Raw genomic sequence first — 26,525 nt, forward strand, 5'->3', positions numbered from 1 at the left:
TTCTTGGTTATGCTGGCTGCTTTTCTGAGGAAGCAGGAAGTGGAGACAGAGTGAATGAATGGGAGGGTGGTTTGCATGATGGACTGGACAGAGGAGGTGCTATACCAAGCTGTGATACAACCGGAATGGATACTTTCTGTGGTGCATCTGTAAAGATTGGTGAGGGTCGCAGCTGACATGCCTGAGAAAGTGGTGGCGTTGGTGGGTTTTCTTAACTATAGCATCAGTGTGGAGGGACCAGGACAGATTAGAATTATAGAATTATACTATCAGAAGAGGCCCTTCAGCCCATTGAGTCCTACGTGGTAACATGCTAAGTGCTTACCCAGGTACTTTTAAAAGGATGTTAGGCAACCTGCCTTTACCACCCTCCCAGACATTCAGACTGTCACCACCCTCTGGATAAAAATATTTTTTCTCAGATTCCCCCTAAACCTATATCCCTTTGAGATTGATCCTTCAACTAAGGGGAACAGCTGTCCATGTCCCTCATAATCTTATACACCTTCATCAGATTGCCCGTCAGTCTTCTCTGCTCCATGAAAACATCCGAAGCCTACCCAGCTTCTCTTCATAACTTAAACGTTCCACCCCAGGCAATGTGCTGGTAAATCTCCTCTGCAACCCCTCCAGTGCAATCACATCCTTCCTATAATGTGGTGACCAGAATTACACATAATACTCTAACTGTGGCTTCACAAAAGTTGTATATAACTCCAACATAAATTCCCTGCTTTTGTAAACTACATCTCGATTGATAAAAGCGTGTCCCATATGCCTTTCCACCATCCTACTAACATGCCCTTCCCCTTTCAGAGATGTGTGGACGAACATGCCAAAGTCACTTTGTTCCACAGAACTTCCTAATGTCTTACTATTCATCGAAAACTTCCTTGTCAAATTGTTCCTTCCAAAGTGTATTACCTCATACTTTTCAGAATTAAATTCCATCTGCCACTTATCTGCCCATTTGACCATTCTATCTGTATCTTCTGGTACCCCAATCACTCTGCCTCACTGTTAGCTACCCAGCCAATCTTTGTGTCATCCGCAAACTTACTAATCCTACACCCCCCCTCCCCACTGAGTCATTTATGTAATTTATGTAAAGGACAAATAATAAGGAACCCAACATAGATCCCTGTGCTATGCCACAGAACTCCCACTCACCTGATGAAGGGGCAAACCCTGAAAGTTAGTGGCGTTTACTACCAAATAAACCTGTTGGACTTTAACCTTGTGTTGTGAGACTCCTTGCAGCGTATCTCCCATATGGCCAGAGGGCAATTAAAAATTTGGGCTAGAGACCCTGCAATTTCCTCCCTTGCCTCCCACAATTCATCCAGACTTGGAGCTTTATCCATTTTTAAGCCTGTCAACACCTCCAATACCTTGTCCTTCCATTTGTCAATTTGTTCAAGAACCTCACAATTTCTTCCCCTGAATTCCACACCTCCTGAAGATAGATTAAGACAGTGATAATCAAACTCAAAAACAAGAGTAAATTCAAGAAATCTTAAATTTAAACTTTAACAGTTTTAACACTTTAACATTTCGAAGTTAAACCAAAGTGTAACGCATTGCATTTATTGCCCGCGATAAATACTCTACAAGAACAAACAATGACTTTAGCAACTCTTGTTCCCAAACTAATCCAACAATGACCACCTATATTTAACAAGCAATTGGACCACACAAATAAACTGAAATACAAAAACTACTCAAATTATCAGTTCAACTTCAGATTTTCTCAACTCGATTTTTTTTCATCTTGCTGTTTAATTTACAATATTTCCCTGGTAAGGTGGGAGAACATAGTTCCTTTCTTTCTGAATTCTGTAACACAAGATTGCACGCTACACCTCCTTTTAAAAAAGAACCAAAGGATATTGGTAAGGGTTTAAGCTCCTTACCTCATGTGGTCTGTTCTAATGGGGTTCATGGGCGTAGCATTTTCTAAAAACGCAAGACTGTCCATTGGTGGGGATAGTTAAGTCTGCATTCAGAACCATATACAGTAGTGGGATTCTTTAAAACATTCATTCCTTCCCAATCAACACTATATCCTTTGGATTTGGGGCAAAATCTAAACTAACTGAGGGATTAGGTATCTCTGGAAAAGGAGATGGAGGTCCCCAGTTAACGTCACATGCAAAATGAGCATTCTCTCCCAGATACAATCCATAACCCACTCCATAATCACTATCTTCCTCAGACTCAGTTGTCCCAAATACAAAAAGCAAAGAAAATTACAGCACAGGATCAGGTCCTTTGGACCTCCAAGCCTGCAACGACCATGCTTCCATTTGAACTAAAATCTTTCTCCAACCCAACTTTCTCCAACCTTTCATAGCTAATGCTCTCCATACAAGATAACATTCTGGTAAATCTTTTCAGTACCCTCTCCAAAGCCTCCATACCCTTCTGGTAGTGTAGTGACTAAAATTGAACACTATATTCCAAGTGCGGCCTAGTGAAGATTCTATAAAGCTGCAACATGACTTGCCAATTTTTAAACTCAGTGCTCCAGCCGATGAAGGCAGGAATGCCGTTTGCGTTCTTGACTACCTTCTCCGCCTGCATTGCTACTTTCAGTGACGTGTGTACCTGAACAGTCAGATCCCTCCACCTATCAATACTCTAAAGGGTTACAGAGTCATAGAGTCATAGACATTTGTGGCATGGAAACAGACCCTTCGGCCCAACTTGTCCATGTTGCCCTTTTTTTGAAACCTAAAGCTAGTTCCAAGTGTCTGCATTTGGCCCATATCCCTCAATACCTATCTTATCCATGTAACTGTCTAAATGCTTTTTAAAAGACAAAATTGTACCCGCCTCTACTACTATTTCTGGCAGCTTGTTCCAGACACTCACCACCCTCTGTGTGAAAAAAATTGTCCCTTTGGACACTTTTGTAACTCTCCCTTCTCATCTTAAACCTATGCCCTTTAGCTTTAGATTCCCCTACCTTTGGGAAAAGATATTGGCTATTTAGCTGTTTATGCCCCTAATTATTTTATAGACCTCTATAAGATCACCTCTCAGCCTTCTATGCGCCAAAGAAAAAAGTCCCCAGTCTATCCAGCCTCCCTATATAACTCAAACCATTAAGTCACAGTAGCTTCCTAGTAAATCTTTTCTGCACTCTTTCTAGTTTAATAATATCCTTTCTATAGTAGGGTGACAAGAACGATACAGTGATTTGTACAACTTCAACAAGACATCCTAACTCCTGTATTCAATGTCCTGACCAATGAAACCAAACATGCCAAAACATCACCAGTCTGTCCACCTGTGACTCCACTTTTAATGGGCTATGAACCTGGACACCTAGATCTTTTTGTTCTATAACTCTCCCTAACATCTACCATTAACTGAGTAAGTCCTGGTTCAGTCTACCAAAATGCATCACCTTGCATTTATCTAAATTAAACGCCTTCTGCCATTCATCAGCCCACAGGCCCAACTGATCAAGATCCCATTGCGATCCTAGATAACCTTCTTCATTGTCCTTTATGCCACCAATCTTAATGTCATCTGCAAACTTGCAAATTGTGCCTCCTAAATTCTCATCCAAATCATTAATATAAATGAAAAATAACAGTGGACCCAGCACCAATTTCTGAGGCACACCTGTGGTCACAAGCCTCCAGTTTGAAAAATAACCCCCTGCAGACATCCTCTGTCTTATGTCATCAAGCCAATTTTGTTTCCATTTGGCTACAACCACGCAGTACCTTGTCAAAGGCCTTGCTAAAGTCCATGTGGACAACATCAATTGCACTGCCCTCATCAAACTTCTTGGTTACCCCTTCAAAAAACTCAATCAAATTTTCCGCTCACAAAGTCATGCTGACTTGGTGAGACGGATATATCGGACAATTGCAGACAACTGGGGCTAGCTTAGTGGTTAAAAGTAAAGGGTGGCATGGACATGTTGGGCTGATGGGCCTGTTCCCATGCTGTAAACTTCTGACTCTACAAATATCTCTCAACATACATGTCTTTTGATTTCTGTTACTGAGCCAATTTTAGATCTAACGTACCACTTTACCCTGTATCTCCAAGCGATTCCACTTTTCTGACCAGTTTGACATGTAGGACATTTTAAATGTCTTAGTGAAATACATCAAGACAACAACCATTACACTATCTTCATCAATCCTCCTTGCTATTTCATCAAAAAAATTCTATGAATTTAGTAAGACATAACCTTCCCCTAATAATTCTGTTGTTGGACTGTGCTACAATTATGGTCAATCATCCCAAAACTCTGATAAATCCATGCCTTTCCTGATCTTTGTGCCTTGCCCTGGTTCCAGACCACTTGTCCCTAGTATCTCATCACATACAGATCCTGCATCTATGCTTCAGAAGAATATGACATCTTGGTTTATCTGTTGAGCAAAACATGATCTATTGCAGTATTTCAAATTTGTTTCAATGCAACAATTCCCTCTGAACCCAGTCCTTGAATAAGCCTCAAATAGAAACATAGAAATATAGAAAATAGAAGCAGGAGTAGGCCATTTGGTTCTTCGAGTTTGCTCCATCATTCATTATGATCATGGCTGATCATCAGATTCAATACCCTGATCCCACCTTCCCTCCATATTCCTCTATCCCTTTAGCCCCAAGAGCTACATCTAATTTCTTCTTGAAATCACACACTTTGGCCTCAAATATCACTTTGAAATAGCCTACTGATGCTTTTACACTATGAACTCTTATACAAAACATTGGTAGTTTGAAGAGAAGCAGATAAAGCAAGGAAATTGGAAAATATTTGGTGAAAATTATAGTAATAATGCTTCATTATTGTATTTAAATCATGTTCCCAAAGTAAAACTAGGAACCTGATTTAAATATAACAGTAACTGGTGAAGTTTCTCAGGACCCAGGAAGCTGACAGCAAAATATTGGACAGGAGCAACATGTTTCAGAAGCAGGTTCTAAATATACTCTTTCTCTGCATCCCCAGACAAACCTTTAGCTTCCAATCATATTCTGTTTTTGGACTGTGCTACAATTGTGGTCAATCATCCCAAAACCCAATTTCCAGCCTTTCCTGCAATCTGCCATAAACACCCAACTGACAGTTGCCTGAAATACCTGAAATGGTTTTGTAGCGGGTAGGTCGTGCCTTACTAACCTTATTGAGTTTTTTGAAAAAGTGACCAAAGAGGTGGATGGGGGTAAGGCAGTTGACGTGGTATATATGGATTTTAGTAAGGCGTTTGATAAGGTTCACCATGGTAGGCTTCTGCAGAAAATGCAGATGTATGGGATTGAGGGTAAGCTAGGAAATTGGATCAGGAATTGGCTAGCAGATAGGAGACAGAGGGTGGTGGTTGATGGTAAATATTCGTCATGGAGTTCGGTTACGAGTGGTGTGCCTCAGGGATCTGTTTTGGGGCCACTGCTGTTTGTAATTTTTATTAATGATCTGGATGAGGGTATAGTTGGGTGGATTAGTAAATTTGCTGATGACACCAAAGTCGGAGGTATGGTAGATTGTGAGGAAGGGTGTCATAGTTTGCAGGAAGACTTGGACAGGTTGCAGAGCTGGGCCGAGAGGTGGCGGATGGAGTTTAATGCGGAGAAGTGTGAGGTAATTCACTTTGGTAGGAATAACAGATGTGTTGAGTATAGGGCTAACGGGAGGACTTTGAATAGTGTGGATGAATAGAGGGATCTAGGTGTATGTGTACATAGATCCCTGAAAGTTGGGAATCAAGTAGATAGGGTTGTTAAGAAGGCATACGGTGTCTTGGCGTTTATTGGTAGGGGGATTGAATTTAGGAGTCGCATCGTCATGTTGCAACTGTACACAACTCTGGTGCGGCCGCACTTGGAGTACTGTGTGCAGTTCTGGTCCCCACATTACAGGAAGGATGTGGAGGCTTTGGAGAGGGTGCAGAGGAGGGTTACCAGGATGTTGCCTGGTATGGAGGGGAGGTCCTATGAGGAGAGACTGAGGGATTTGGGGTTGTTTTCGCTGGAAAGAAGGCGGCTAAGAGGGGATCTTATTGAAACATATAAGATGATTAGAGGTTTAGATAGGGTGGACAGTGATAGCCTTTTTCCTCTGATGGAGAAAGCTAGCACGAGGGGGCATGGCTTTAAATTAAGGGGTGGTAGTTATAGGACGGATGTCAGGGGTAGGTTCTTTACCCAGAGGGTGGTGAGGGATTGGAATGCCCTGCCTGCTGCGGTTGTAAATGCGCCTAGTTTGGGGGCGTTTAAGAGATCCGTGGATAGGTTTATGGACGAAAAGGGATTGGTTTAGGTTAGTGGGTCATTGTTTTTTTTTAACTGGTCAGCGCAACATCGTGGGCCAAAGGGCCTGTTCTGCGCTGTAATGTTCTGTGTTCTATGTTCTATGTTCTATGTTCTATACACCCCCACCCGGAACTGATGGCTGACCGATGGATTGCTGACCATCCATTCCTTCCTCACCTCTTCACAAATATTAGGGCCAATATTTCACAACTCTGTAGAAAGCTTTGTAAAATACATTTTGGGAATGATCAGTGAAATCATTATGGTTTGTAATTTTCTGTTTAATTATTTCAGAATCTTCTTGATGAGTTTATGAGTAGCTGTTTTAATAAAATGATTTCTTCACGGCATGCTTTACAACTTTTACAGAGGTATGTTTAAGAATGAATATTTTATTATGAACAAAATATAAATTGTGAAAATGATTGGCTTCATATTTTCAGATGAACTCCTGAGATTATTATAGGTGCGAAGGTTATCACGTTTGTGCTTACATTTTCATGAAGGAAAAAATTATTTAGGCCCCAAGGACCCTGACTCAGGATAGAATTTCATTTTGAAAAGTCAGTGTGTGGCTAACTCAATGAAAATATTTTACAACTTTTATAAAATATTGATCATAAATGTCTGCATCAATGATTAGAGTACTGATGCCGTTTTAACTGCTTGCTATCTTTTGGGGTTTATAAATTAAATATTTTCTTAGATTCACTGTCTTTAGCCTTTCTATTGCTTCTTATCTGGAGCGTACCCATCTGCCCAAGATCAATGCGATGTTCAGACATCACAAGACTCTAAACTTTATTTGCCTCATTACACCCATTGTTAAATATAATATCGTTTTCAGAAAATCTTTCCAGAACAATCTCTTGGGCCCTGCCAACCTGACCCAGCAATTCTCCAGGCCAGCCTCTCTTCGTTCCCCTTCTTCAAAAAATGCCTGTAACCCCAGCAGTGGCCATGTCCCAACCTGGCACTGCAGAGGTTAATGGACCTGTTGGCCAATCCAGTTGGCAGGATTTACTCTCCAGGTTGGGATGGAAGTCTCACCCTGTTAAATTGTGTGGAGCAGACAGCTTTTCTATGGGCAGGCTCCTGGCTGTATCTAACCCCCACCGACTGTGGCAAGGTCTGCAAGACATAACAGGCTACAAGATGAAGGCATGTAAAATCGCCAGCTCCAATGCTCCCCTCCCTGATGAACTCAATGCATTCTACACCTGTTTTGAGCAAGAGGTCAGCGAAACCATGCCCTCCACCCTGGAAGCCCTGGATGAACCTAAATCTGGGGTCTCCATTGCAAATGTCAGAGCAGCTTTCTTGAATGTCAACCCACGGAAAGTAACTGGCCCAGATGGGGTACCCGGATGTGCACTCAGATCCTGCACGGATCAGCAGGTGGAGGATTCAAAGACATCGTCAACCTCTCTTTACAATCTGAGGTCCCTATCTGCTTCAAGAAGACAACCATCATCCCAGTACCTAAGAAAAACCAAGCAGCATGCCTTAATGACTATCAGCCAGTGGCTCTAACACCATCATTATGAAGTGCTTTGAAAGATTAGTCATGGCATGAATCACTTCCAGCCTCCCGGACTGCCTGGATCCATTACAATTTGCCTACTGCCGCAACAGGTCCACAGCGGATGCCATTTCCCTGGCCCTGCACTCAACCCTGGAGCACCAAGATAACAACTCTATCAGACTCCTATTTATTGACTACAGCTCAGCGTTCAACACTATTATTCCCATGAAACTCATCTCCCAAGTGGCCTGGGTCTCAGCACCTCCCTCTGCAACTGGATCCTGAACTTCTTAATTCACAGACCACAATCAGTAAGAATAGGCAACAACACCTCCTCCACAATCTTCCTCAAACCGGTGCTCCACAAGGCTGTGTTCTCAGCCCCCTGCTATACTCCTTATGCATCTATGACTGTGTGGCCAAATTCCCCTCCAATTTGATTTTCAAGTTGGCTGACGATACCACCGTAATGTGCCGAATCTCAAACAATGATGAGACAGAATACAGGAATGAGAAAGAGAATCTGGTGAACGGGTGTGGCAACAATAATCTCTCCCTCAATGTCAACAAAATGAAGGAATTGTCACCGACTTCAGGAAGTGTAAAGGAGAACATGCCCCTCTCTACATCAATGGGGATGAAGTAGAAAAGGTCAACATAAGAACATAAGAAATAGGAGCAGGAGTAGGCCATCTAGCCCTTCGAGCCTGCCCCGCCATTCAATAAGAGCATGGCTGATCTGTCGTGGCTCAGTTCCACATTCCCGCCCTCTCCCCATAACCCTTAATCCCCTCTCTTATCAAAAACCCATTAACCCGCTTCTTAAAAATATTTAGCGAGGTAGCCTCCACCACTTCAACGGGCAGAGAATTCCAGAGATTCACCACCCTTTGAGTGAAGAAATTCTTCCTCAACTCCGTTCTAAACCGCCCCCCCTTTATCTTGAGGCTATGCCCCCTAGCCCTATTATCCTTTCTGAGCGGGAAGAGTCTCTCCACCTCTATCCTATCCATCCCATTCATCATCTTATACGTCTCAATGAGATCTCCCCTCATTCTTCTAAACTCTAACGAGTACAAGCCTAGTTTATTCAGCCTCTCCTCATAGCTCAACCCCCTCAACTCCGGCATCAGCCTAGTAAACCTCCTCTGCACTCCCTCCAAGGCCAAGAGCTTCACATTTTTAGATTTACAGATCACCAACAACCTGTCCTGTCCTCGTCATGCTGACACTATTGTTAAGAAAGCCCACAATGCTTCTAGTTTCTCAGAAGACTAAGGAAATTTGGCAAGTCAGCTACAACTCTCACCAACCTTTACAGATGCACTATAAAAGCATCAGCATTGTATCACAGCTTGGTATGGCTCCTGCTCTGCCTGAGACTGCAAGGAACTACAAAAGGTCATGAGTGTAGCCCAATTCATCACACAAACAAGCCTCCCATCCATTGACTCCGTCTACACTTTCGCTGCCTCGGCAAAGCAGCCAGTATAATTAAGGACCGCCCACTCCGGACATTCCCTCTTCCACCTTCTTCCTTCAGGAATAAGATACAAAAGTCTGAGGTCGCGTACCAACCAACTCAAGAACAGCATCTTCCCTGCTGCTGTCAGATTTTTGAATGGACTTACCTTACATTAAGTTGATCTTCCTCTGCACCCTAGCTATGAATGTAACACTACATTCTACACTGTAATGTTTCCTTCTCTTTGAACAGTATGTTTTGTCTGTATAGCACGCAAGAAACAATAGTTTTCACTGTATCAACACCAATATTCAGTGGGATAGGTTGGTAAGTTTGCCGATGACACGAAGGTTGGTGATGTTGTGGATACCCTGGAGGTATGTCAGAAGTTGCAGCGAGACATAGATAGGATGCAAGACTGGGCAGAGAAGTGGCAGATGGACTTCAACACGGATGAATGTGTAGTGGTCCACTTTGGCAGGTCCAATGGGATGAAGGAGTATAATATTAAGGGTAGGACTCTTAGCAGTGTAGAGGATCAGAAGGACCTTGGGGTCCGGGTCCAGAGGACTCTTAAATCAGCCTCGCAGGTGGAGGATGTGGTCAAGAAGGTGTATGGTGTACTAGCCTTCATTAATCGAGGGATTGAGTTTAGGAGTCGGGAGATAATGCTGCAGCTTTATAAGACCCTTGTCAGACCCCACTTGGAGTACTGTGCGCAGTCCTGGTCGCCTCATTACAAGAAGGAAGTGGAAGCTATTGAAAGGGTGCAGAGGAGATTTACAAGAATGTTGCCTGGATTGGGTGGCATGCCTTATGAGGATAGGTTCAGGGAGCTCGGTCTTTTCTCCGTGGAGAAGAAGGATGAGAGGTGACCTGTTAGAGATTTATAAGATGTTGAGAGGTATCAATCGGGTGGATTCCTAGAGGCTATTTCCCAGGGCTGAAATGGTCGCTACGAGAGGACACAGGTTTAAAGTGCTGGGGAGTAGGTATAGAGGAGACGTCAGGGGTAAGTTTTTCACTCAGAGGGTGGTGGGTGAGTAGAATCGGCTGCCGTCGGTGGTGGTGGAGGCAAACTCATTGGGTCTTTTAAGAGACTTCTGGATGAGTACATGGGATTTAATCAGATTGAGGGTTATAGATAGGCCTGGTAGGTAGGGATATGATCAGCGCAACTTGTGGGCCGAAGGGCCTGTTTGTGCTGTAGTGTTCTATGTTCTATGTTACTACATGTGACAATAATAAATCAAATCAAATCAAATCAAAACAAATCTAAAATCCAGCTCTATGTTTCTGACATGCAATTATCTGTGTATTCTAATCCAAATAAAACTTCAGATCTGTCATTAAAACCACTCTAACTTTGACATGCTTGCATAATCTCTGCATTTATACATTCCATCACTGCACAGCTGCTCCGTGGAGGCCAACACGTATCTCCCAGACAAACCTTAATTTGTTTACTGTTTCTTAATTCTATACATAAATTGTCCACTGCCCGCCTACTTTATCATTGAAGCACTTTCACTCTTAACACCAAGATTCCCCTTCAACATCTTTCCTCTCTTTCCAGTAGAAGATGACATACTTCTCAGTACTGACTCTTGCAGCCATTTCATAGTAATGTCAAAGTTTCAAAATTGAATTTGCACCTGCAATTCATTTAATTTGGTCCTTGTACGTAATGAGCTTATATAAAGAATACGTAATCGGATTCCAAAATCTAGAACAGGTTTATCGAACATCTTTGCATGAGGTGCTGAATTTGATTTTTCCCAGGCTAGGGTGGCTGATTCACGAATTTCAGAAGAATAAACCATGGCATCATATCAATCATATATTATTTTTAAAAAGTGACATATGAAAAGAAACAAGTGGCTAAGGGAAAGAAAGTCACACTGATAAATTAACAAATATAAGAAGATGAATAAATAAAGATAAACGTTAGAGTTTGAAAGAGCGAGAGTGTACATATCCAACTCCCTCCCAGGCCATGATCTTATTCACCAGCCTCGCCTGCCGAGCACGAACCGGTTAGGCCTCTCCCTGGCTCAATTTTGCTGGCGAGATTGTTTCTCACCCCTCTTTGCAAAGGATTGACTTCATTTGAATGCTATCAGTGCATCCAAGAAGGAATGTTCTGCTGCTGAAGCCACTGAAGCCCCCTGGGCAGGAGCAGGCATTGCCCATGGAGCAGGGGTGGGCAGTACAGTGCCCATATGGCAGTGCCAGTATGCCACCCTATCTCTGCCCCAGCACCCTGGCAATGCTCACCGGACACCGGGCAGTGCCAAGGGAGCAGGGCCTGAGGGGAGAGTGAGGTACGACAGCAGAGGTGAGGCCTGAAGGGAGCAAGGTCATGATGGGGTAGGTCTTGATTGGGGAAGGGGAGAATTGGTATTGGCGAGAGTGACGATCAGGGTTTAGGGATCAGGATTGTCCCAGGCCTTGATTGAGGGGGGATGGGAATCGGGGTTACTCTGCGTCAGGGGAAGTAGGGATTGGCAAGTCGGCGATGGTGGGATGAGGATTAGCACCATCAGGATGGAAAACAAGTGGGATGGGGGTCTGGATTGGCCAGAGCAGTGATCGGGGTGGGGGGGTGGCAGGTGTGGAGATTGGCAATGTCCAGGGTGGCGATCGGGGGGAGAATGGTTGAGGTCAGTTGTGGCAGTGATCCAGGGAGTAAGAGGAAATGTCTAGGGAGGTGATCATGAGAAGGGAGGGGGGGGGATGTTAGGGAAATGAGGTGACATCTCCCAGTGCATTTGCCAACTTCCCAACAAGAATAGGCTTGGCACCTCCCCCGACGAGAATCACATCTGGGCTGTTTGTTTAAGTAATATATGATTGCATCTCAGAGCTTGCCCAAAACATTGGTGCAAATCTTTGCCATTTTCATGCTTGTACCAGCACTTAGAATATTTCTGTTAAGGTCACCCATCAGAATTTTGTTTGTAAATTACACCCTTCAAATCTTTTTGGGCAAATTCCACCCGCATTCTCAAGATTCTATGTCACTCCCACTCACCAATGTGATGGAGATACCTGCATTGGACTGGAGTGGGCATAGTGAGGCATCGAACAACACCAGTTTAAAATCCAACAGGTTTATTTGGAATCACAAATTTTCGAAGTGCTGCTCCTTCATCAGGTAGATGGAATCACAAGCTTTCGGAGCACTGTACCTTCATTGCTCACCTGATGATGGAGCAGCACTCCAAAAGCTTGTGATTCCAAATAAAACTGTTGGGCTTCAACCTGGTGTTATGAGACTTCTCACCAGCGTGAGAATGGGTGAAAATGCCTGTTTGTATATGGGGATGAGCCTGAATTAATACCCTGAGACTGAGAATGAGGCAAATGGGAAGGTGATGGCATAGTGGTTTTGTCACTCGACTAGCAATCCAGAGTAATGTTCTGGGGATCTGTGTTCAAATCCCACCATGGCAAATTTTAATCTGGAATATTGTAAAATCCATCCAGTTCACTACTTCCTTTAGGGAAGGAGATCTGCTATCCTTACCTGGCCTGGTCTGGCCTACATGTGACTCCATATCCATAGTGACTCCATTTCACATCGTACATACTCAATTATGCACACACACACACACACACACGCACACTAATTCACACTCACACTCAACTGGGAGGGTGAGAAGTGAGGAAAATGCAGAGATTTCAGTGTGATTTGGACAAGCTGAGTAAATGCAAATGCATGGCAGATGCAGTATAATGTGGATAAATGTGAAGGTAATGACGAAAACAAATTACGTTTGGCCTTGGTGAGAGGATTTGAGTGCAGGAACAAGGATGTTTTGTTGCAATATTAGGGCCTTGGTGAGGCCATGCTTGGAATATTGTGCACATGTAGGTAGGGGAGGTGATGGCCTGGTGATATTATCGCTAAACTGTTAATTCAGGAGTTCAGCTAATGTCCTGGGGACCCAGATTTGAATCCTGCCAAGGCAGATGGTGGAATTTGAATTCAATAAAAATCTGAAATTAAGAACCTACTGATGACCATGAAACCATTGTTGATATCAGAAAAAATCCATCTGGTTTACGAATGTCCTTTCGAGAAGGAAACCTGCCATCCTTACCTGGTCTGGCCCACATGTGAGTCCAGAGCCATAGCAATCTGGTTGAGTCTTAACTGCCCTCGGGCAACTTGGGATTAATGGGCAATAAATGCTGGCTAGCCAGTGACGTCCATATCCCATGAATGCATAAAAAATGAAGGATTGATCTCCTTACCTGAGGAAAAATGTTGTTCCTACAGAAGGATAGAAATGAAGATTTACTAGACTGGTTCCTGGAATGACGGGACTGACGTATGAGGAGAGATTGAGTCACTAAGTATTGTATTCACTTGAGTTCAGAAGAATGAGGGGGGAATCGCACAGAAGCCTGGGTCCCCAGAACATGTCTAGACAGGCATAGCCACATTATAGCAAGTGTAATATAAGCCCCAAAAGAGCTAGCAGAAAATAGAGGAACAAATGTGCAGACAGTTCACAGAGTGTTCAATCGGGTAATGATACTAGGGGGATTTCAACTTTCCCAATATAAATTGGGATAGTCAAAGTGTTACGTGTTAAGTTGAGAGGGGCAAATTTCTTGAAATGTATCCAGGGCAGTTTTTGGTATCAAAATGTAGAAGGCCCAACAAAGCATGGCGCAGTCCTGGATTTGGTTCTGAGGAATGAAGCCGGACAAATGTTCAATTTGTCAATGGGGGAGCATTTTAGCAACAGTGACTCCAACATAATATGGTTCAAATTTATTCTAAACAAGGAGAAAGATAAACTGCAAAAGCTGATTTTGGATTGGGAGAAAGCAGGTATTATTAAAATGAAGCAGCATCTGGCTAAAGTCGACTGGGAATAGTTACTTTTGGATAAGTCTATAGCGGAGTATTGCGGACATTCAAAACAGAGTTAAGAAGAATACAGGTTCAACATGTCCCTTTAGGAAGAAATGTTGGGGCAATAAGTTCAGGGAACCGTGGATGTCTAGGACAATTCAAGACTGGATGAGGAAGAAGAGAAAGACTTTTAGCAATTGTGTAGTCGTCCATTTTGGCAGAACCAACGGGATGAATGAGTACACTATCAAGGGCAGGAGTCTTAGTAGTGTTGAAGAGTAGAAGGATCTTGGGGTCCGGGTCCACAGGACTTTTAAATCGGCCTCGCAGGTGGAGGAGGTGGTCAAGAAGGCGTATGGTGTACTGGCCTTCATTAATCGAGGGATTGAGTTTAGGAGTCGGGAGGTAATGCTGAAACTTTATAAGACCCTTGTCAGGCCTCATTTGGAGTACTGTGCGCAGTTCTGGTCGCCTCACTATAGGAAAGACGTAGAAGCTATTGAAAGAGTACAGAGGAGATTTACAAGGATGTTGCCTGGACTGGGAGGCATGCCTTATGAAGTTAGGTTGAGGGAGCTGGGTCTCTTTTCCCTGGAGAGACGAAGGTTGAGAGGAATAGATAGGGTGGATTCTCAGAGGCTATTTCCCCGGGTTGAAATGGTTGCTACGAGAGGACACAGATTGAAGGTGCGGGGAGGCAAGTACAGAAGTGATGTTAGGGGTAAGTTTTTCACTCAGAGGGTGGTGAGTGAATGGAATCGGCTGCCGTCAGTGGTGGTGGAGGCGAACTCGCTGGGGTCTTTTAAAAGACTTCTGGATGAGTATATGGGGTTTAATGGGATTGGGGGTTATAGATAGGTCTATAGATTGGTAGGTGTTGATGTGATCGGCGCAACTCGTGGGCCGAAGGGCCTGTTTGTGCTGTAGTGTTCTATGTTCTATGTTCAATTCCAAAGGGAATAGTTCAGCTGCAGCCCTCAAGGAATATGGGAAGTGCAAGAAGAAACTTAAGAAAAGTAATTAGAAAAGTCAAAAGGGGGCATGAAAAAAGACTTGCAAAAGGATTGAGGAGAATCCTAGAATATTTTATGAATACATTAAAAGGAAGTTAACCCGGGAAAGAGTAGGGCCCAGTAGGAACCAAAGGACAATCTGTGTGTGAAGCCGCAGGATTTTGGAAAAGGAGAATGTAGGTACAGGATATAGGAAAGAACTCTGTGAAGCACTTGCATGGTTTTACATATGAAATGGGGAGGTATTGGAGCTTCTGACAGGCATAAAGACAGACAAATCCCCTGACCTCGATGAATAGCATTCCAGGCTGCTGTGGGAGTTGGGCAGTAATTACAGGGGCTTGGACACAAATTTTTAATTCCTGTCTATGGGATAAGAGCCAGAGGACTGGAGGACAGCTAATGTGATTCCACTTTTCAAGAGTGGTGGTACAGATGAACCGGAAAATTATAGATCGGTGAATCTCATGTTGGTGGTAGGGAAGCTATTGGAGAAAATTCTAAAGGAGAAAATTAATATCTACTTGGAAAGACATTGGTTAATTAGGGATAGTCAGCATGGCTTTGAGAAAGGGAGGTCATACCTTACAAATTTGTTCAAAGTTTTCAAAAATGTGGTCAAGTGTGTGGATAAGGGAAGTTCAGTTGATGTAGTTTATTTGGATTTCAGCAAAGTCCCACATGGAGACCGATCGAGCAAGCTAGAGCACATGGAATGCAGGGAAATTTGGCAAGATGGATCAGAAACTGGCTTATTAATAGAACACAGAAGATAGGGGCAGAGCCTGTTTGAATGACTGGAGGTTAATTTCCAGCAGTGTGCCAGAAGGATCAGTAGTGGGATCCTTATTGTTTGTTAGATGCATAAATGATATAGAAGAAAATGTGGGGGAAATGTTAAGACAATGACATGAAGATTGTTAGGGTGGTTCATAGTGAAGAAGATGGTTGTAGGTTACAGGATAGAGAGGTTAGTCAGATTGGCAGAGCAATGGTAGATAGTATTTAAATCTGGTAAGTACAAGATATGCAATTTGGAAGAAAAACAAGTTGAGGGAATATTTAATTTCGTAAGAGGTTTAATTTCTGAGAGAGGCAGAGGAGGAAATTACTGGGGCCATGAGAGAAATCTTTTTATCCTCACTGGCGACAGGGGAGGTCATGATGTGGAGATGCCAGCGTTGGACTGGGGTAAACACAGTAAGAAGTCTGACAACACCAGGTTTAAGTCCAACTAATTTATTTGATAGTAAACTCTGTCTGAGGCCAGAACTCTCCATTCACCTGACGAAACGGCAAACCCCGAAAGCTTGTGAGTTTACTATCAAATAAATTGGTTGGACTTAAACCTGGTGTTGTCAGACTTCTTACAGGGGAGGCCCCAGAAAATTGGAGAATAGGCAATGTTGTTCCTTTTTTTAAGATGAAAAACAAGGATAGTCCAGGTAATTATAGGCCAGTGAGCTTTATGTAAGTGGTAGGGAAGTGATTGGAGAGGATTCTTTGAGACAGGATTTACTCCCACTTGGAATTAAGTGGACATATTAGCGAGAGGCAACATGGTTTTGTGAAGGAGAGGTTGTGTCTCACTAACTTGATCATGTTTTTTGAGGAAGTGACAAAAATGATTGATGAGGCTAGGGCAGTGGACTTCATGGACTTCAGTAAGGTCTTTGACAAGGTCCCACATGGCAGTCTGGTACAGAAGGTGAAGTCACATGGGATCAGAGGTGAGTTGGCAAGATGGATACAAAACTGGCTCGGTCATAGAAGATAGAGGGTAGCAGTGGAAAGGTGCATTTCTGAATGGAGGGCTTTGACAAGTGGTGTTCCTCAGGGATCAGTGCTGGGACCTTTGCTGTTTGTAATATATATAAAAGATTTGAAGAAAAATGTAACTGATTAGAGTAGTAAGTTTGCGAACAAAACAAAGGTTGGTGGAAATGTGGATAGCAGATAGCAATGAGGACCTTCAGAGGATACAGCAGGATATAGATCAGTTGGAGACTTGGATGGAGGGATGGCAGATGGAGTTTAATCCGGACAATTGTGAGGTAATGCATTTTGGAAGGTCTACTACAGATAGAAAATATACAGTAAATGGCAGAACTCTTAAGAGTATTGACAGGCAAAGGGATTTGGGTGTACAGGTGCACAGGTTACTGAAAGTGGCGATGCAGGTGGAGAAGGTAGTCAAGAAGGCATATGGCATGCTTGCCTTCATTGGCTGCGGCATTGAGTTTAAAAATTGGCAAGTCACGTTGCAGCTTTATAGAACCTTAGTTAGGCTGCACTTGGAATTTAATGTTCAATTTTGGTCACCACACACCAAAAGGATGTGGAGGCTTTGGAGAGGGTACAGAAGAGATTTACCAGGATGTTCCCTGGTACAGAGGGCACTAGCTATGAGGGGAGGTTGGAGAAACTTGGTTTGTTCTCACTGGAACGATGGAGGTTGAGGGGCGATCTGATAGAAGTCTACAAGAGTATGAGGGGCATGGATAGAGAGGATAGTCAGAAGCTTTTCCCCAGGGTAGAAGCATCAATTACCAGGGGGCATAGGTCTAAGGTGAGAGGAGCAAGGTTAAAGGTGATGTATGAGGCAAGTTTTTTAATACGGAGGGTGGTAGGTACCTGCAAGTCACTGCCGGGGAAGGTGGTAGAAACAGATACGATAGTAACTTTTAAGGGATGTCTTGACAAATGTAAGAACATAAAAACTAGTAGGTCATCTGGCCCCTTGACCCCGTTCCGCCATTCAATAAGATCATTTTGTGGATTCAGCTCCACTTACCTACCCGTTTGTCATAACTGTTAATGCCTTTAATGTTCAAAAATTTATCTATCCTTGCCTTAAAAACATTCAATAAGGTAGCCTCAACTGCTTCACTGAACAGGGAATTCCACAGATTCACAACCGTTTGGGTGAAAACATTCCTCCTCAGCTCAATCCTAAATATGCTCCCCCTTATTTTGAGACCATGCTCCTCGTTCCAGTTTCACCTACTTCCCTGCTTCTATCTTATTTAGTATCTTCATAATTCTCTATATTTCTATAAGATCTCCCCTTATTCTTCTGAATTCCAATGAGTATAGCCCCAGTCAACTCAGTCTCTCCACTTAAACATAGAACATAGAACATTACAGCGCAGAACAGGCCCTTCGGCCCACGATGTTGCGCCGACCAGTTACAAAACAATGACCCACTAACCTAAACCAATCCTTTCTCGTCCATAAACCTATCCACGGATCTCTTAAACGCCCCCAAACTAGGCGCATTTACAACTGCAGCAGGCAGGGCATTCCAATCCCTCACCACCCTCTGGGTAAAGAACCTACCCCTGACATCCGTCCTATAACTACCACCCCTTAATTTAAAGCCATGCCCCCTCGTGCTAGATTTCTCCATCAGAGGAAAAAGGCTATTACTATCCACCCTATCTAAACCTCTAATCATCTTATATGTTTCAATAAGATACCCTCTTAGCCGCCTTCTTTCCAGCGAAAACAACCCCAAATCCCTCAGCCTCTCCTCATAGGACCTCCCCTCCATACCAGGCAACATCCTGGTAAACCTCCTCTGCACCCTCTCCAAAGCTTCCACATCCTTCCTGTAATGTGGGGACCAGAACTGCACACAGTACTCCAAGTGCGGCCGCACCAGAGTTGTGTACAGTTGCAACATGACGCTGCGACTCCTAAATTCAATCCCCCTACCAATAAACGCCAAGACACCGTATGCCTTCTTAACAACCTTATCTACTTGACTCCCAACTTTCAGGGATCTATGTACACATACACCTAGATCCCTCTGCTCATCCACACTATTCAAAGTCCTCCCGTTAGCCCTATACTCGACACATCTGTTATTTCTACCAAAGTGAATTACCTCACACTTCTCCGCATTAAACTCCATCCGCCACCTCTCGGCCCAGCTCTGCAACCTGTCCAAGTCTTCCTGCAAACTATGACACCCTTCATCACTATCTACCACACCTCCGACTTTGGTGTCATCAGCAAACTTACTAATCCACCCAACTATACCTTCATCCAGATCATTAATAAAAATTACAAACAGCAGTGGCCCCAAAACAGATCCCTGAGGCACACCACTCGAAACCGAACTCCATGATGAATATTTACCATCAACCACCACCCTCTGTCTCCTATCCGCTAGCCAATTCCTGATCCAATTCCCTAGATCACCCCCAATCCCATACATCTGCATTTTCTGCAGAAGCCTACCATGGTGAACCTTATCAAACGCCTTACTAAAATCCATATACACCACGTCCACTGCCTTACCCCCATCCACCTCTTTGGTCACTTTCTCAAAAAACTCAATAAGGTTAGTAAGGCACGACCTACCCGCCACAAAACCATGCTGACTATCTCCAATCAATTCTTTACTCTCCAAATAACTATAAATCCTATCCCGAATAATTTTTTCTAAAACCTTGCCCACAACAGAAGTGAGACTCACCGGTCTATAATTCCCGGGGAAGTCTCTGTTCCCCTTCTTAAACAATGGGACAACATTCGCTAACCTCCAATCTTCCGGTACTATACCAGAGGCCAACGACGACCTGAAGATCAGAGCCAGAGGCTCTGCAATCACTTCTCTTGCCTCCCAGAGAATCCTGGGGTAAATCCCATCCGAACCAGAGGACTTATCTATTTTCAGACCCTCCAGAATATCTAGCACATCCTCCTTATCAACTGCAACACTGTCAATTCTACTCCCCTGCAATCCAGTGTCCTCCTCAGCTATATCCATGTCCCCAACTTAAGCCAACCCTCTCAATTCCAGAATCAACCTAGTACTCCCTCCAGCGCCAGTATATCTTTCTCAAGTAAGGAGACCAAAACTGTACACAGTTCTCCATGTGTAGACTCTATTATACAGCTGCAACATTATCTCACTGTTTTTAAACTTCATCCCTCTAGCAATGAAAGACAAAATTCCATTTGCCGTCTTAATCACCTGCTGCATCTGCAAACCAACTCCTTGTGATTGTTGCACAAGGACACCCAGGTCCCTCTGCACAGCAGCATGTTGCAGTTTTTTTTTACTACTTAAATAATAGTCCATTTTGCTGTTATTCCTACCAAATGGATGCCCTCACATTTACCAACATTGTACTCCATCTGCCAGATGCTTACCCACTCACTTAGACTATCTATATCGCTTTGCAGTCTTTCAGCATCCTTTTCACACTTTGCTCTGCCTTAAGCTTAATGTCATCTGCAAATTTTGATACACTACACTTGGTCCCCAATTCAAAATCAGCTATGCAAGTCGTAAATAATTGCAGTCCCAATACTGACCCCTAAGGCACATCACTAGTCACTGATGGTCAACCGGAAAAACACCCATTTACCTTCACTCTTTGCTTTCTGTTAGTTAACCGATCCTCTGTCCATGCCCGTAACACCACACTCATTTATCAGACATGAGTAGGATAGGGATAGAGAGATACAGTCTCTAGGGGGGTAGACGGTTTTAGTTCAGTCAGGCAGAATGGTCAGTACAGGCTTGGAGGGCCAAAGGGCCTGTTCCTGTGCTGTAATTTTCTTTGTTCTTTGCTCTTTGTTCTGTTAGTGCAAGTGGGCAGACACGACCACTAAGGACTCAGAGTCAGGTTCAACAGTGGTACAGCTTTATTTTAACATCGACGGCGGTGCAGTCAGGACATACAAACAGAACTGTCCTGAAAGCACTCTAAAGGCCTGCCGCAAAGGGCTACAGTTACCTGAACTTCGATACATTGTACAATTCAAATGCTAATGTTTTGTTTACAGTATTTGACTCTGACCATCCTGTTTCGATGTTTTCAAGTATTGTAACGATGTTTTTAAGTATGTGTTAATCGTTTCTGTCTGATGGGTTTATCAATGGTCTAGAATCTCCGGGGTTTGAACAATGGGTGTTTGACTGACTCTAGGAAGCCTGTGAAGCCAGGGAGGCTTCCTTAGTTATGTTAATTCCTAGGTGTCTCCATAGAGGTTTACTTGATTAGGTTCGTGGTGCTGATTAGATGGGGGTAATTTAGTTTCTGTAGGTGCCATCCTGTCCAGTTCCGTTAGTGTGTTAGCCCTTATTTGCATTCTAAAAACATGTCTTTGCCTGCCTGTCTGGATCTGCTCCTTTGTGATCTTTAGTGGAGGGGTTCTGAGTGTATCTTTAAGTCTGCTTCCATATTGTATACCCAATTTCAGGAAATTTGTTGTCCAATAACAGTTCTAATGAATGTCAGGACACTGGGTAGCTCAGAGGAACAGAGGGTTCTTGAGGTAATTATTCACAGATGCCTGAAGGTGACAAAGCATGCGAGTCGGATAGTGAAGAAGGCATACGAGACACTTGCTTACATCAGTCATGGTATAGAATAAAAGAGGTAATGTTGGAGTCATACAGAGCATTGGTTAGGCCACAGCTGGACTATTGTGTGTGGTTCTGGCTATCTCACCATAAGAAAGATGTAATAGCATAAAACAGATACAGAGGATGTTGATCAGGATGTTGCCTGGAATGGAGCATTTGAGCCATCAGGAGAAACTGGATAGGGGCTTGAGGTTATTTTGTTAGAGTGGAGAAGACTAAGGGAGAACATGTTTGAGGTGTATGAGATTATGAGGGGTATGGACAGGTGAGCAGGGAACAGCTGTTCCCCTTGGTTAAGGGGTCAATCATGAGGGGACACTGTTTTAGATTAAGTGACAGGAGATTCAGAGAGGATTTGAGATAAATACTCACTCAGAGGGTGGTGAAAATCTGGAATGCACTGCTCTGGAATATAGTGGAGGCCGGAAATCTTACAACTTTTAAAAAATGTTTGGATGAGCTTTTGAAATGTTATAACTTTCAAGGATATGGGACTTCAGTGATAGTTATTGTGGGTGCAGGCCAAAGGGTCATAGAGAGATAAAAGTTGACAGCATGAAAACAGGCCCTTCAACCCAACTTGTCCATGCTGCCCTTCTGTTTCAAATCCCTAAGCTAATCTCATTTGTCCGCATTTTGGAAGAGTTCTTGGAATGCTGTCAGGATAGTTTCCTTGAACAGTATGTAACGGAACCTACGAGGGAGTGAGCTATCTTAGATCTGGTACTGTGTAACAAGGCAGGTAGAATTAGGGATCTTCTTGTGAGGGATCCTCTTGGGACAAGTGATCATAGTAAGGTTGAATTTCTGTTACAGATGGAGGATGAGAAAGTAGGGTCTTGAACCTGTGTCCTCTCTTTGAACAGAGGGGAGTATGATAGGATGAGAGCAGAATTGGCGAATGTAGATTGGGGGTACAGATTTGTTGTTAGGACGGCTGAGGAACAGTGGAGGATTTTTAAGGAGATCGTTTTCGGTACTCAGCAGAAATATATTCCAATGGTAAAGAAGGATTGTAGGAGAAGGGATAACCAGCCATGGTTATCGAAGGAAATAAAGGAGAGTGTTAAATTAAAAGCTGATGAGTTCAGAGCCACTAAAAATAGTGGGCGATTAGAAGATTGGGAAAGATTTAAAAAAAACAAAGAATGACTAAGAAGGTGATAAAGAAAGGAAAGATAGAGTATGAAGCTAAACTAGCTCTAAATATAAAAAATGAGAGTAAAAGTTTTTACAAATATATAAAGAAGAGACCGGCTAGAGTGAATGTTGGACCCTTGGAAGATGAGAGGGGGGATTTAGCGATGGGCGATGACAAAATGGCTGAGGCTTTAAATAAGTTTTTTGTGTCGGTCTTCACGGAGGAGGACACAAATAGCTCGCCGGATATTAAAGATAAAAGGATGGTAGGAGATGAGGTCTTTATTGCGATTACTGTCACTAGAGAGGTAGTGCTTGATAGACTAACTGGACTGAACATAGAACATTACAGCGCAGAACAGGCCCTTCGGCCCACGATGTTGCGCCGACCAGTTACAAAAACAATGACCCACTAGCCTATACCAATCCCTTTTCGTCCATAAACCTATCCAGAGATCTCTTAAACGCCCCCAAACTAGACGCATTTACAACTGCAGCAGGCAGGGCATTCCAATCCCTCACCACCCTCTGGGTAAAGAACCTACCCCTGACATCCGTCCTGTAGCTACCCCCCCTTAATTTAAAGCCATGCCCCCTCGTGCTAGCTTTCTCCATCCGAGGAAAAAGGCTATCACTATCCACCCTATCTAAACCTCTAATCATCTTATATGTTTCAATAAGATCCCCTCTTAGCCGCCTTCTTTCCAACGAAAACAACCCTAAATCCCTCAGTCTCTCCTCATAGGACCTCCCCACCATACCAGGCAACATCCTAGTAAACCTCCTCTGCACCCTCTCCAACGCCTCCACATCCTTCTTGTAATGCGGGGACCAGAACTGCACACAGTACTCCAAGTGCGGCCGCACTAGAGTAGTGTACAGTTGCAACATGACGCTGCGACTCCTAAATTCAATCCCCCTACCAATAAACGCCAAGACACCGTACGCCTTCTTAACAACCTTATCTACTTGATTCCCAACTTTCAGGGATCTATGTACACATACACCTAGATCCCTCTGTTCATCCACACTATTCAAAGTCCTCCCGTTAGCCCTATACTCGACACATCTGTTGCTCCTACCAAAGTGAATTACCTCACACTTCTCCGCATTAAATTCCATCCGCCACATCTCGGCCCAGCTCTGTAACCTATCTAAGTCTCCCTGCAGACTATGACACTCTTCCTCACAATCTACCACACCTCCAACTTTGGTGTCATCAGCAAATTTACTAATCCACCCAACTATACCCTCATCCAGATCATTAATAAAAATTACAAACAACAGTGGCCCCAAAACAGATCCCTGAGGCACACCACTCGTAACCGAACTCCATGATGAATATTTACCATCAACCACCACCCTCTGTCTCCTATCTGATAGCCAATTCCTGATCCAACTTCCTAGATTACCCACAATCCCATACATCTGCATTTTCTGCAGAAGCCTACCATGGTGAACCTTATCGAACGCCTTACTAAAATCCATATATACCACGTCAACTGCCTTGCCCCCATCCACCTCTTTGGTCACCTTCTCAAAAAACTCAATAAGGTTAGTAAGGCACGACCTACCCGCTACAAAACCATGCTGACTATTTCTAATCAATTCATTACACTCCAAATAACTATAAATCCTATCCCTAATAATTTAGGGAATTAGAAGGGAAGTTAGAAGGGAAGGGAATTAGAAGGGAATTAATTTAGGGAAGTTAGACAAGTCCCCGGGACCGGATGGAATGCATCTCAGAGTTCTGAAAGAAATGGCAGAGGTGATAGTGGATGCCTTAGTAATTATTTATCAAAATTCGCTGGACTCCAGGGAAGTGCCAGAAGATTGGAAAACGGCTAGTGTTACGCTGCTGTTTAAAAAAGGTAGCAGACAAAAGGCAGGGAATTATAGGCCAGTTAGTTTAACATCTGTAGTCAGAAAAATGCTTGAATTGGTCATCAAAGAAGAAATAGCGAGGCACCTAGAAAAGAATGGTTTGATCAAACAGATGCAGCACGGATTCATTAAGGGGAAATCGTGTTTAATGAATTTATTGCATTTCTATGAGGATGTGACTAGTGCGGTAGACAGAGGGGAACCGGTGTATGTGGTGTTTTTAGGTTTCCAGAAGGCGTTTGATAAGGTGCCTCACAAAAGGTTGCTGCAAAAGGTTAGGGTGCATGGAGTTGGGGGTAAGGTGTTAGCGTGGATAGAGGATTGGTTGTCTAAGAGGAAGCAGAGAGTTGGTATCAATGAGTGCTATTCTGGTTGGCAGCTGGTGACTAGTGGAGTGCTGCAGGAATCGGTACTGGGGCCTCAACTGTTTACCATTTACATAGATGATCTGGAGGAGGGGGCTGAGTGTAGGGTAACAAAATTTGCTGATGACACAAAGATGAGTGGAAAAGCAAATTGTGTGGAAGGTGCGGGAAGTCTGCAGAGAGATCTGGATAGGCTGAGTGAGTGGGCGAAGACCTGGCAGATGGAGTATAATGTGAGCAAATGTGAGGTTATCCACTTTGGTAGAAATAATAGTAGGAGGGATTATTATTTAAAAGATGACAAGCTGCAGCATGCTACGGTGCAGAGGGACCTGGGGGTCCTTGTACACGAATTGCAAAAAACTCAGTCTGCAGGTGCAGCAGGTGATCAAGAAGGCGAATGGAATGTTGGCCTTTATAGCGAGGGGGATAGAATATAAAAGTAGGGAGGTCTTGCTGCAACTGTACAGGGCACTGGTGAGGCTGCAGCTGGAGTACTGTGTGCAGTTTTGGTCGCCGCATTTGCGCAAGGATATATTGGCCTTGGAGGGTGTACAGAGAAGTTTCACTCGGCTGATACCGGAGATGAGGGAGTTAACTTGTGAAGAGAGAATGAATAGACTGTGACTGTAGTCTTTCGAGTTTAGAAGGCTGAGGGGGGATCTTATAGAGACATATAAGATAATGAAGGGGATAGATAGGGTAGAGGTGGAGAGATTCTTCCCGCTTAGAAAGGATAGCAGAACTAGAGGGCACAGCCTCAAAATAAGGGGGATGTGCAGTTTAGATCAGAGTTGAGGAGGAACGTCTTTACTCAAAGGGTGGTGAGTCTCTGGAATTCTCTGCCCATTGAAGTGGTGGAGGCTACCTCGCTGAATATATTTAAGTCACGGGTAGATAGGTTTCTAATAGACAAGGGAATTAAGGGTTATGGGGAGAAAGCGGGAAAGAGGAACTGATCCATTTCAAATCAGCCATGATCTTATTGAATGGCGGGGCAGGCTCAAAGGGCTAGATGGCCTACTCCTGCTCCTATTTCTTATGTTCTTATGTTCTTAACCATGTAACTAGCTAAATGCTTTTTAAAATAAAAAATTGTACCTTCCTCTACTACTACCTCTGGCAGCTTGTTCCAGACACCCACCATCCTCTGTGTAAAAAAATTGCCCCTCTGGATACTTCCATATCTCTTCTCTCTCACCTTATCCCTCTAGTTTTAGACTCCTCTACCTTTGGGAAAAGATGTTGACTATCTTGCTGATCTGCGCCCCTCATTATTTTATAGACCTCGAAAAGATCACTTCTCAGCTTCCTACGCTCCAGAGAAAAATGTCCTTGTCTATCCAGCCTCTCTTTATAACTCAAACCATCAAGTCCAGGTAGCATCGTAAATCTTTTCTGCACTCTATCTAGTTTAATAATATCATTTCTATAATAGGGTAACCAGAACTGCACATAGTATACCAAGTGTGGCCTTACCAATGTCTTGTACAACTTCAACAAGACATCCCAACTCCTGTATTCAATGTTCTGACCGATGAATCCAAGAATGTTGAATGCCTTCTTCACCACTCTGTCCACCTGTGACTCCAC

General features: G+C 43.5%; 1 protein-coding gene across 1 annotated transcript in view; it reads left to right on the forward strand.

Moving 5' to 3' along the window:
* Positions 1-26,525, forward strand: part of LOC145345624 (dynein axonemal heavy chain 8-like) — a gene marked incomplete at its 3' end in the record, with an annotated part of 1,250,971 nt that overhangs the window by 354,316 nt on the left and 870,130 nt on the right. The window contains exon 14 of the mRNA XM_080193458.1: positions 6,577-6,653. Coding sequence (XP_080049584.1) covers positions 6,577-6,653 — 77 coding nt within the window. The remainder of the gene's footprint in view (positions 1-6,576; positions 6,654-26,525) is intronic.

This window comes from Carcharhinus amblyrhynchos, chromosome 7, assembly GCF_965287045.1.
Source record: "Carcharhinus amblyrhynchos chromosome 7, sCarAmb.v2.hapA, whole genome shotgun sequence".
Classification (NCBI taxonomy): Eukaryota; Metazoa; Chordata; class Chondrichthyes; order Carcharhiniformes; family Carcharhinidae; genus Carcharhinus; species Carcharhinus amblyrhynchos.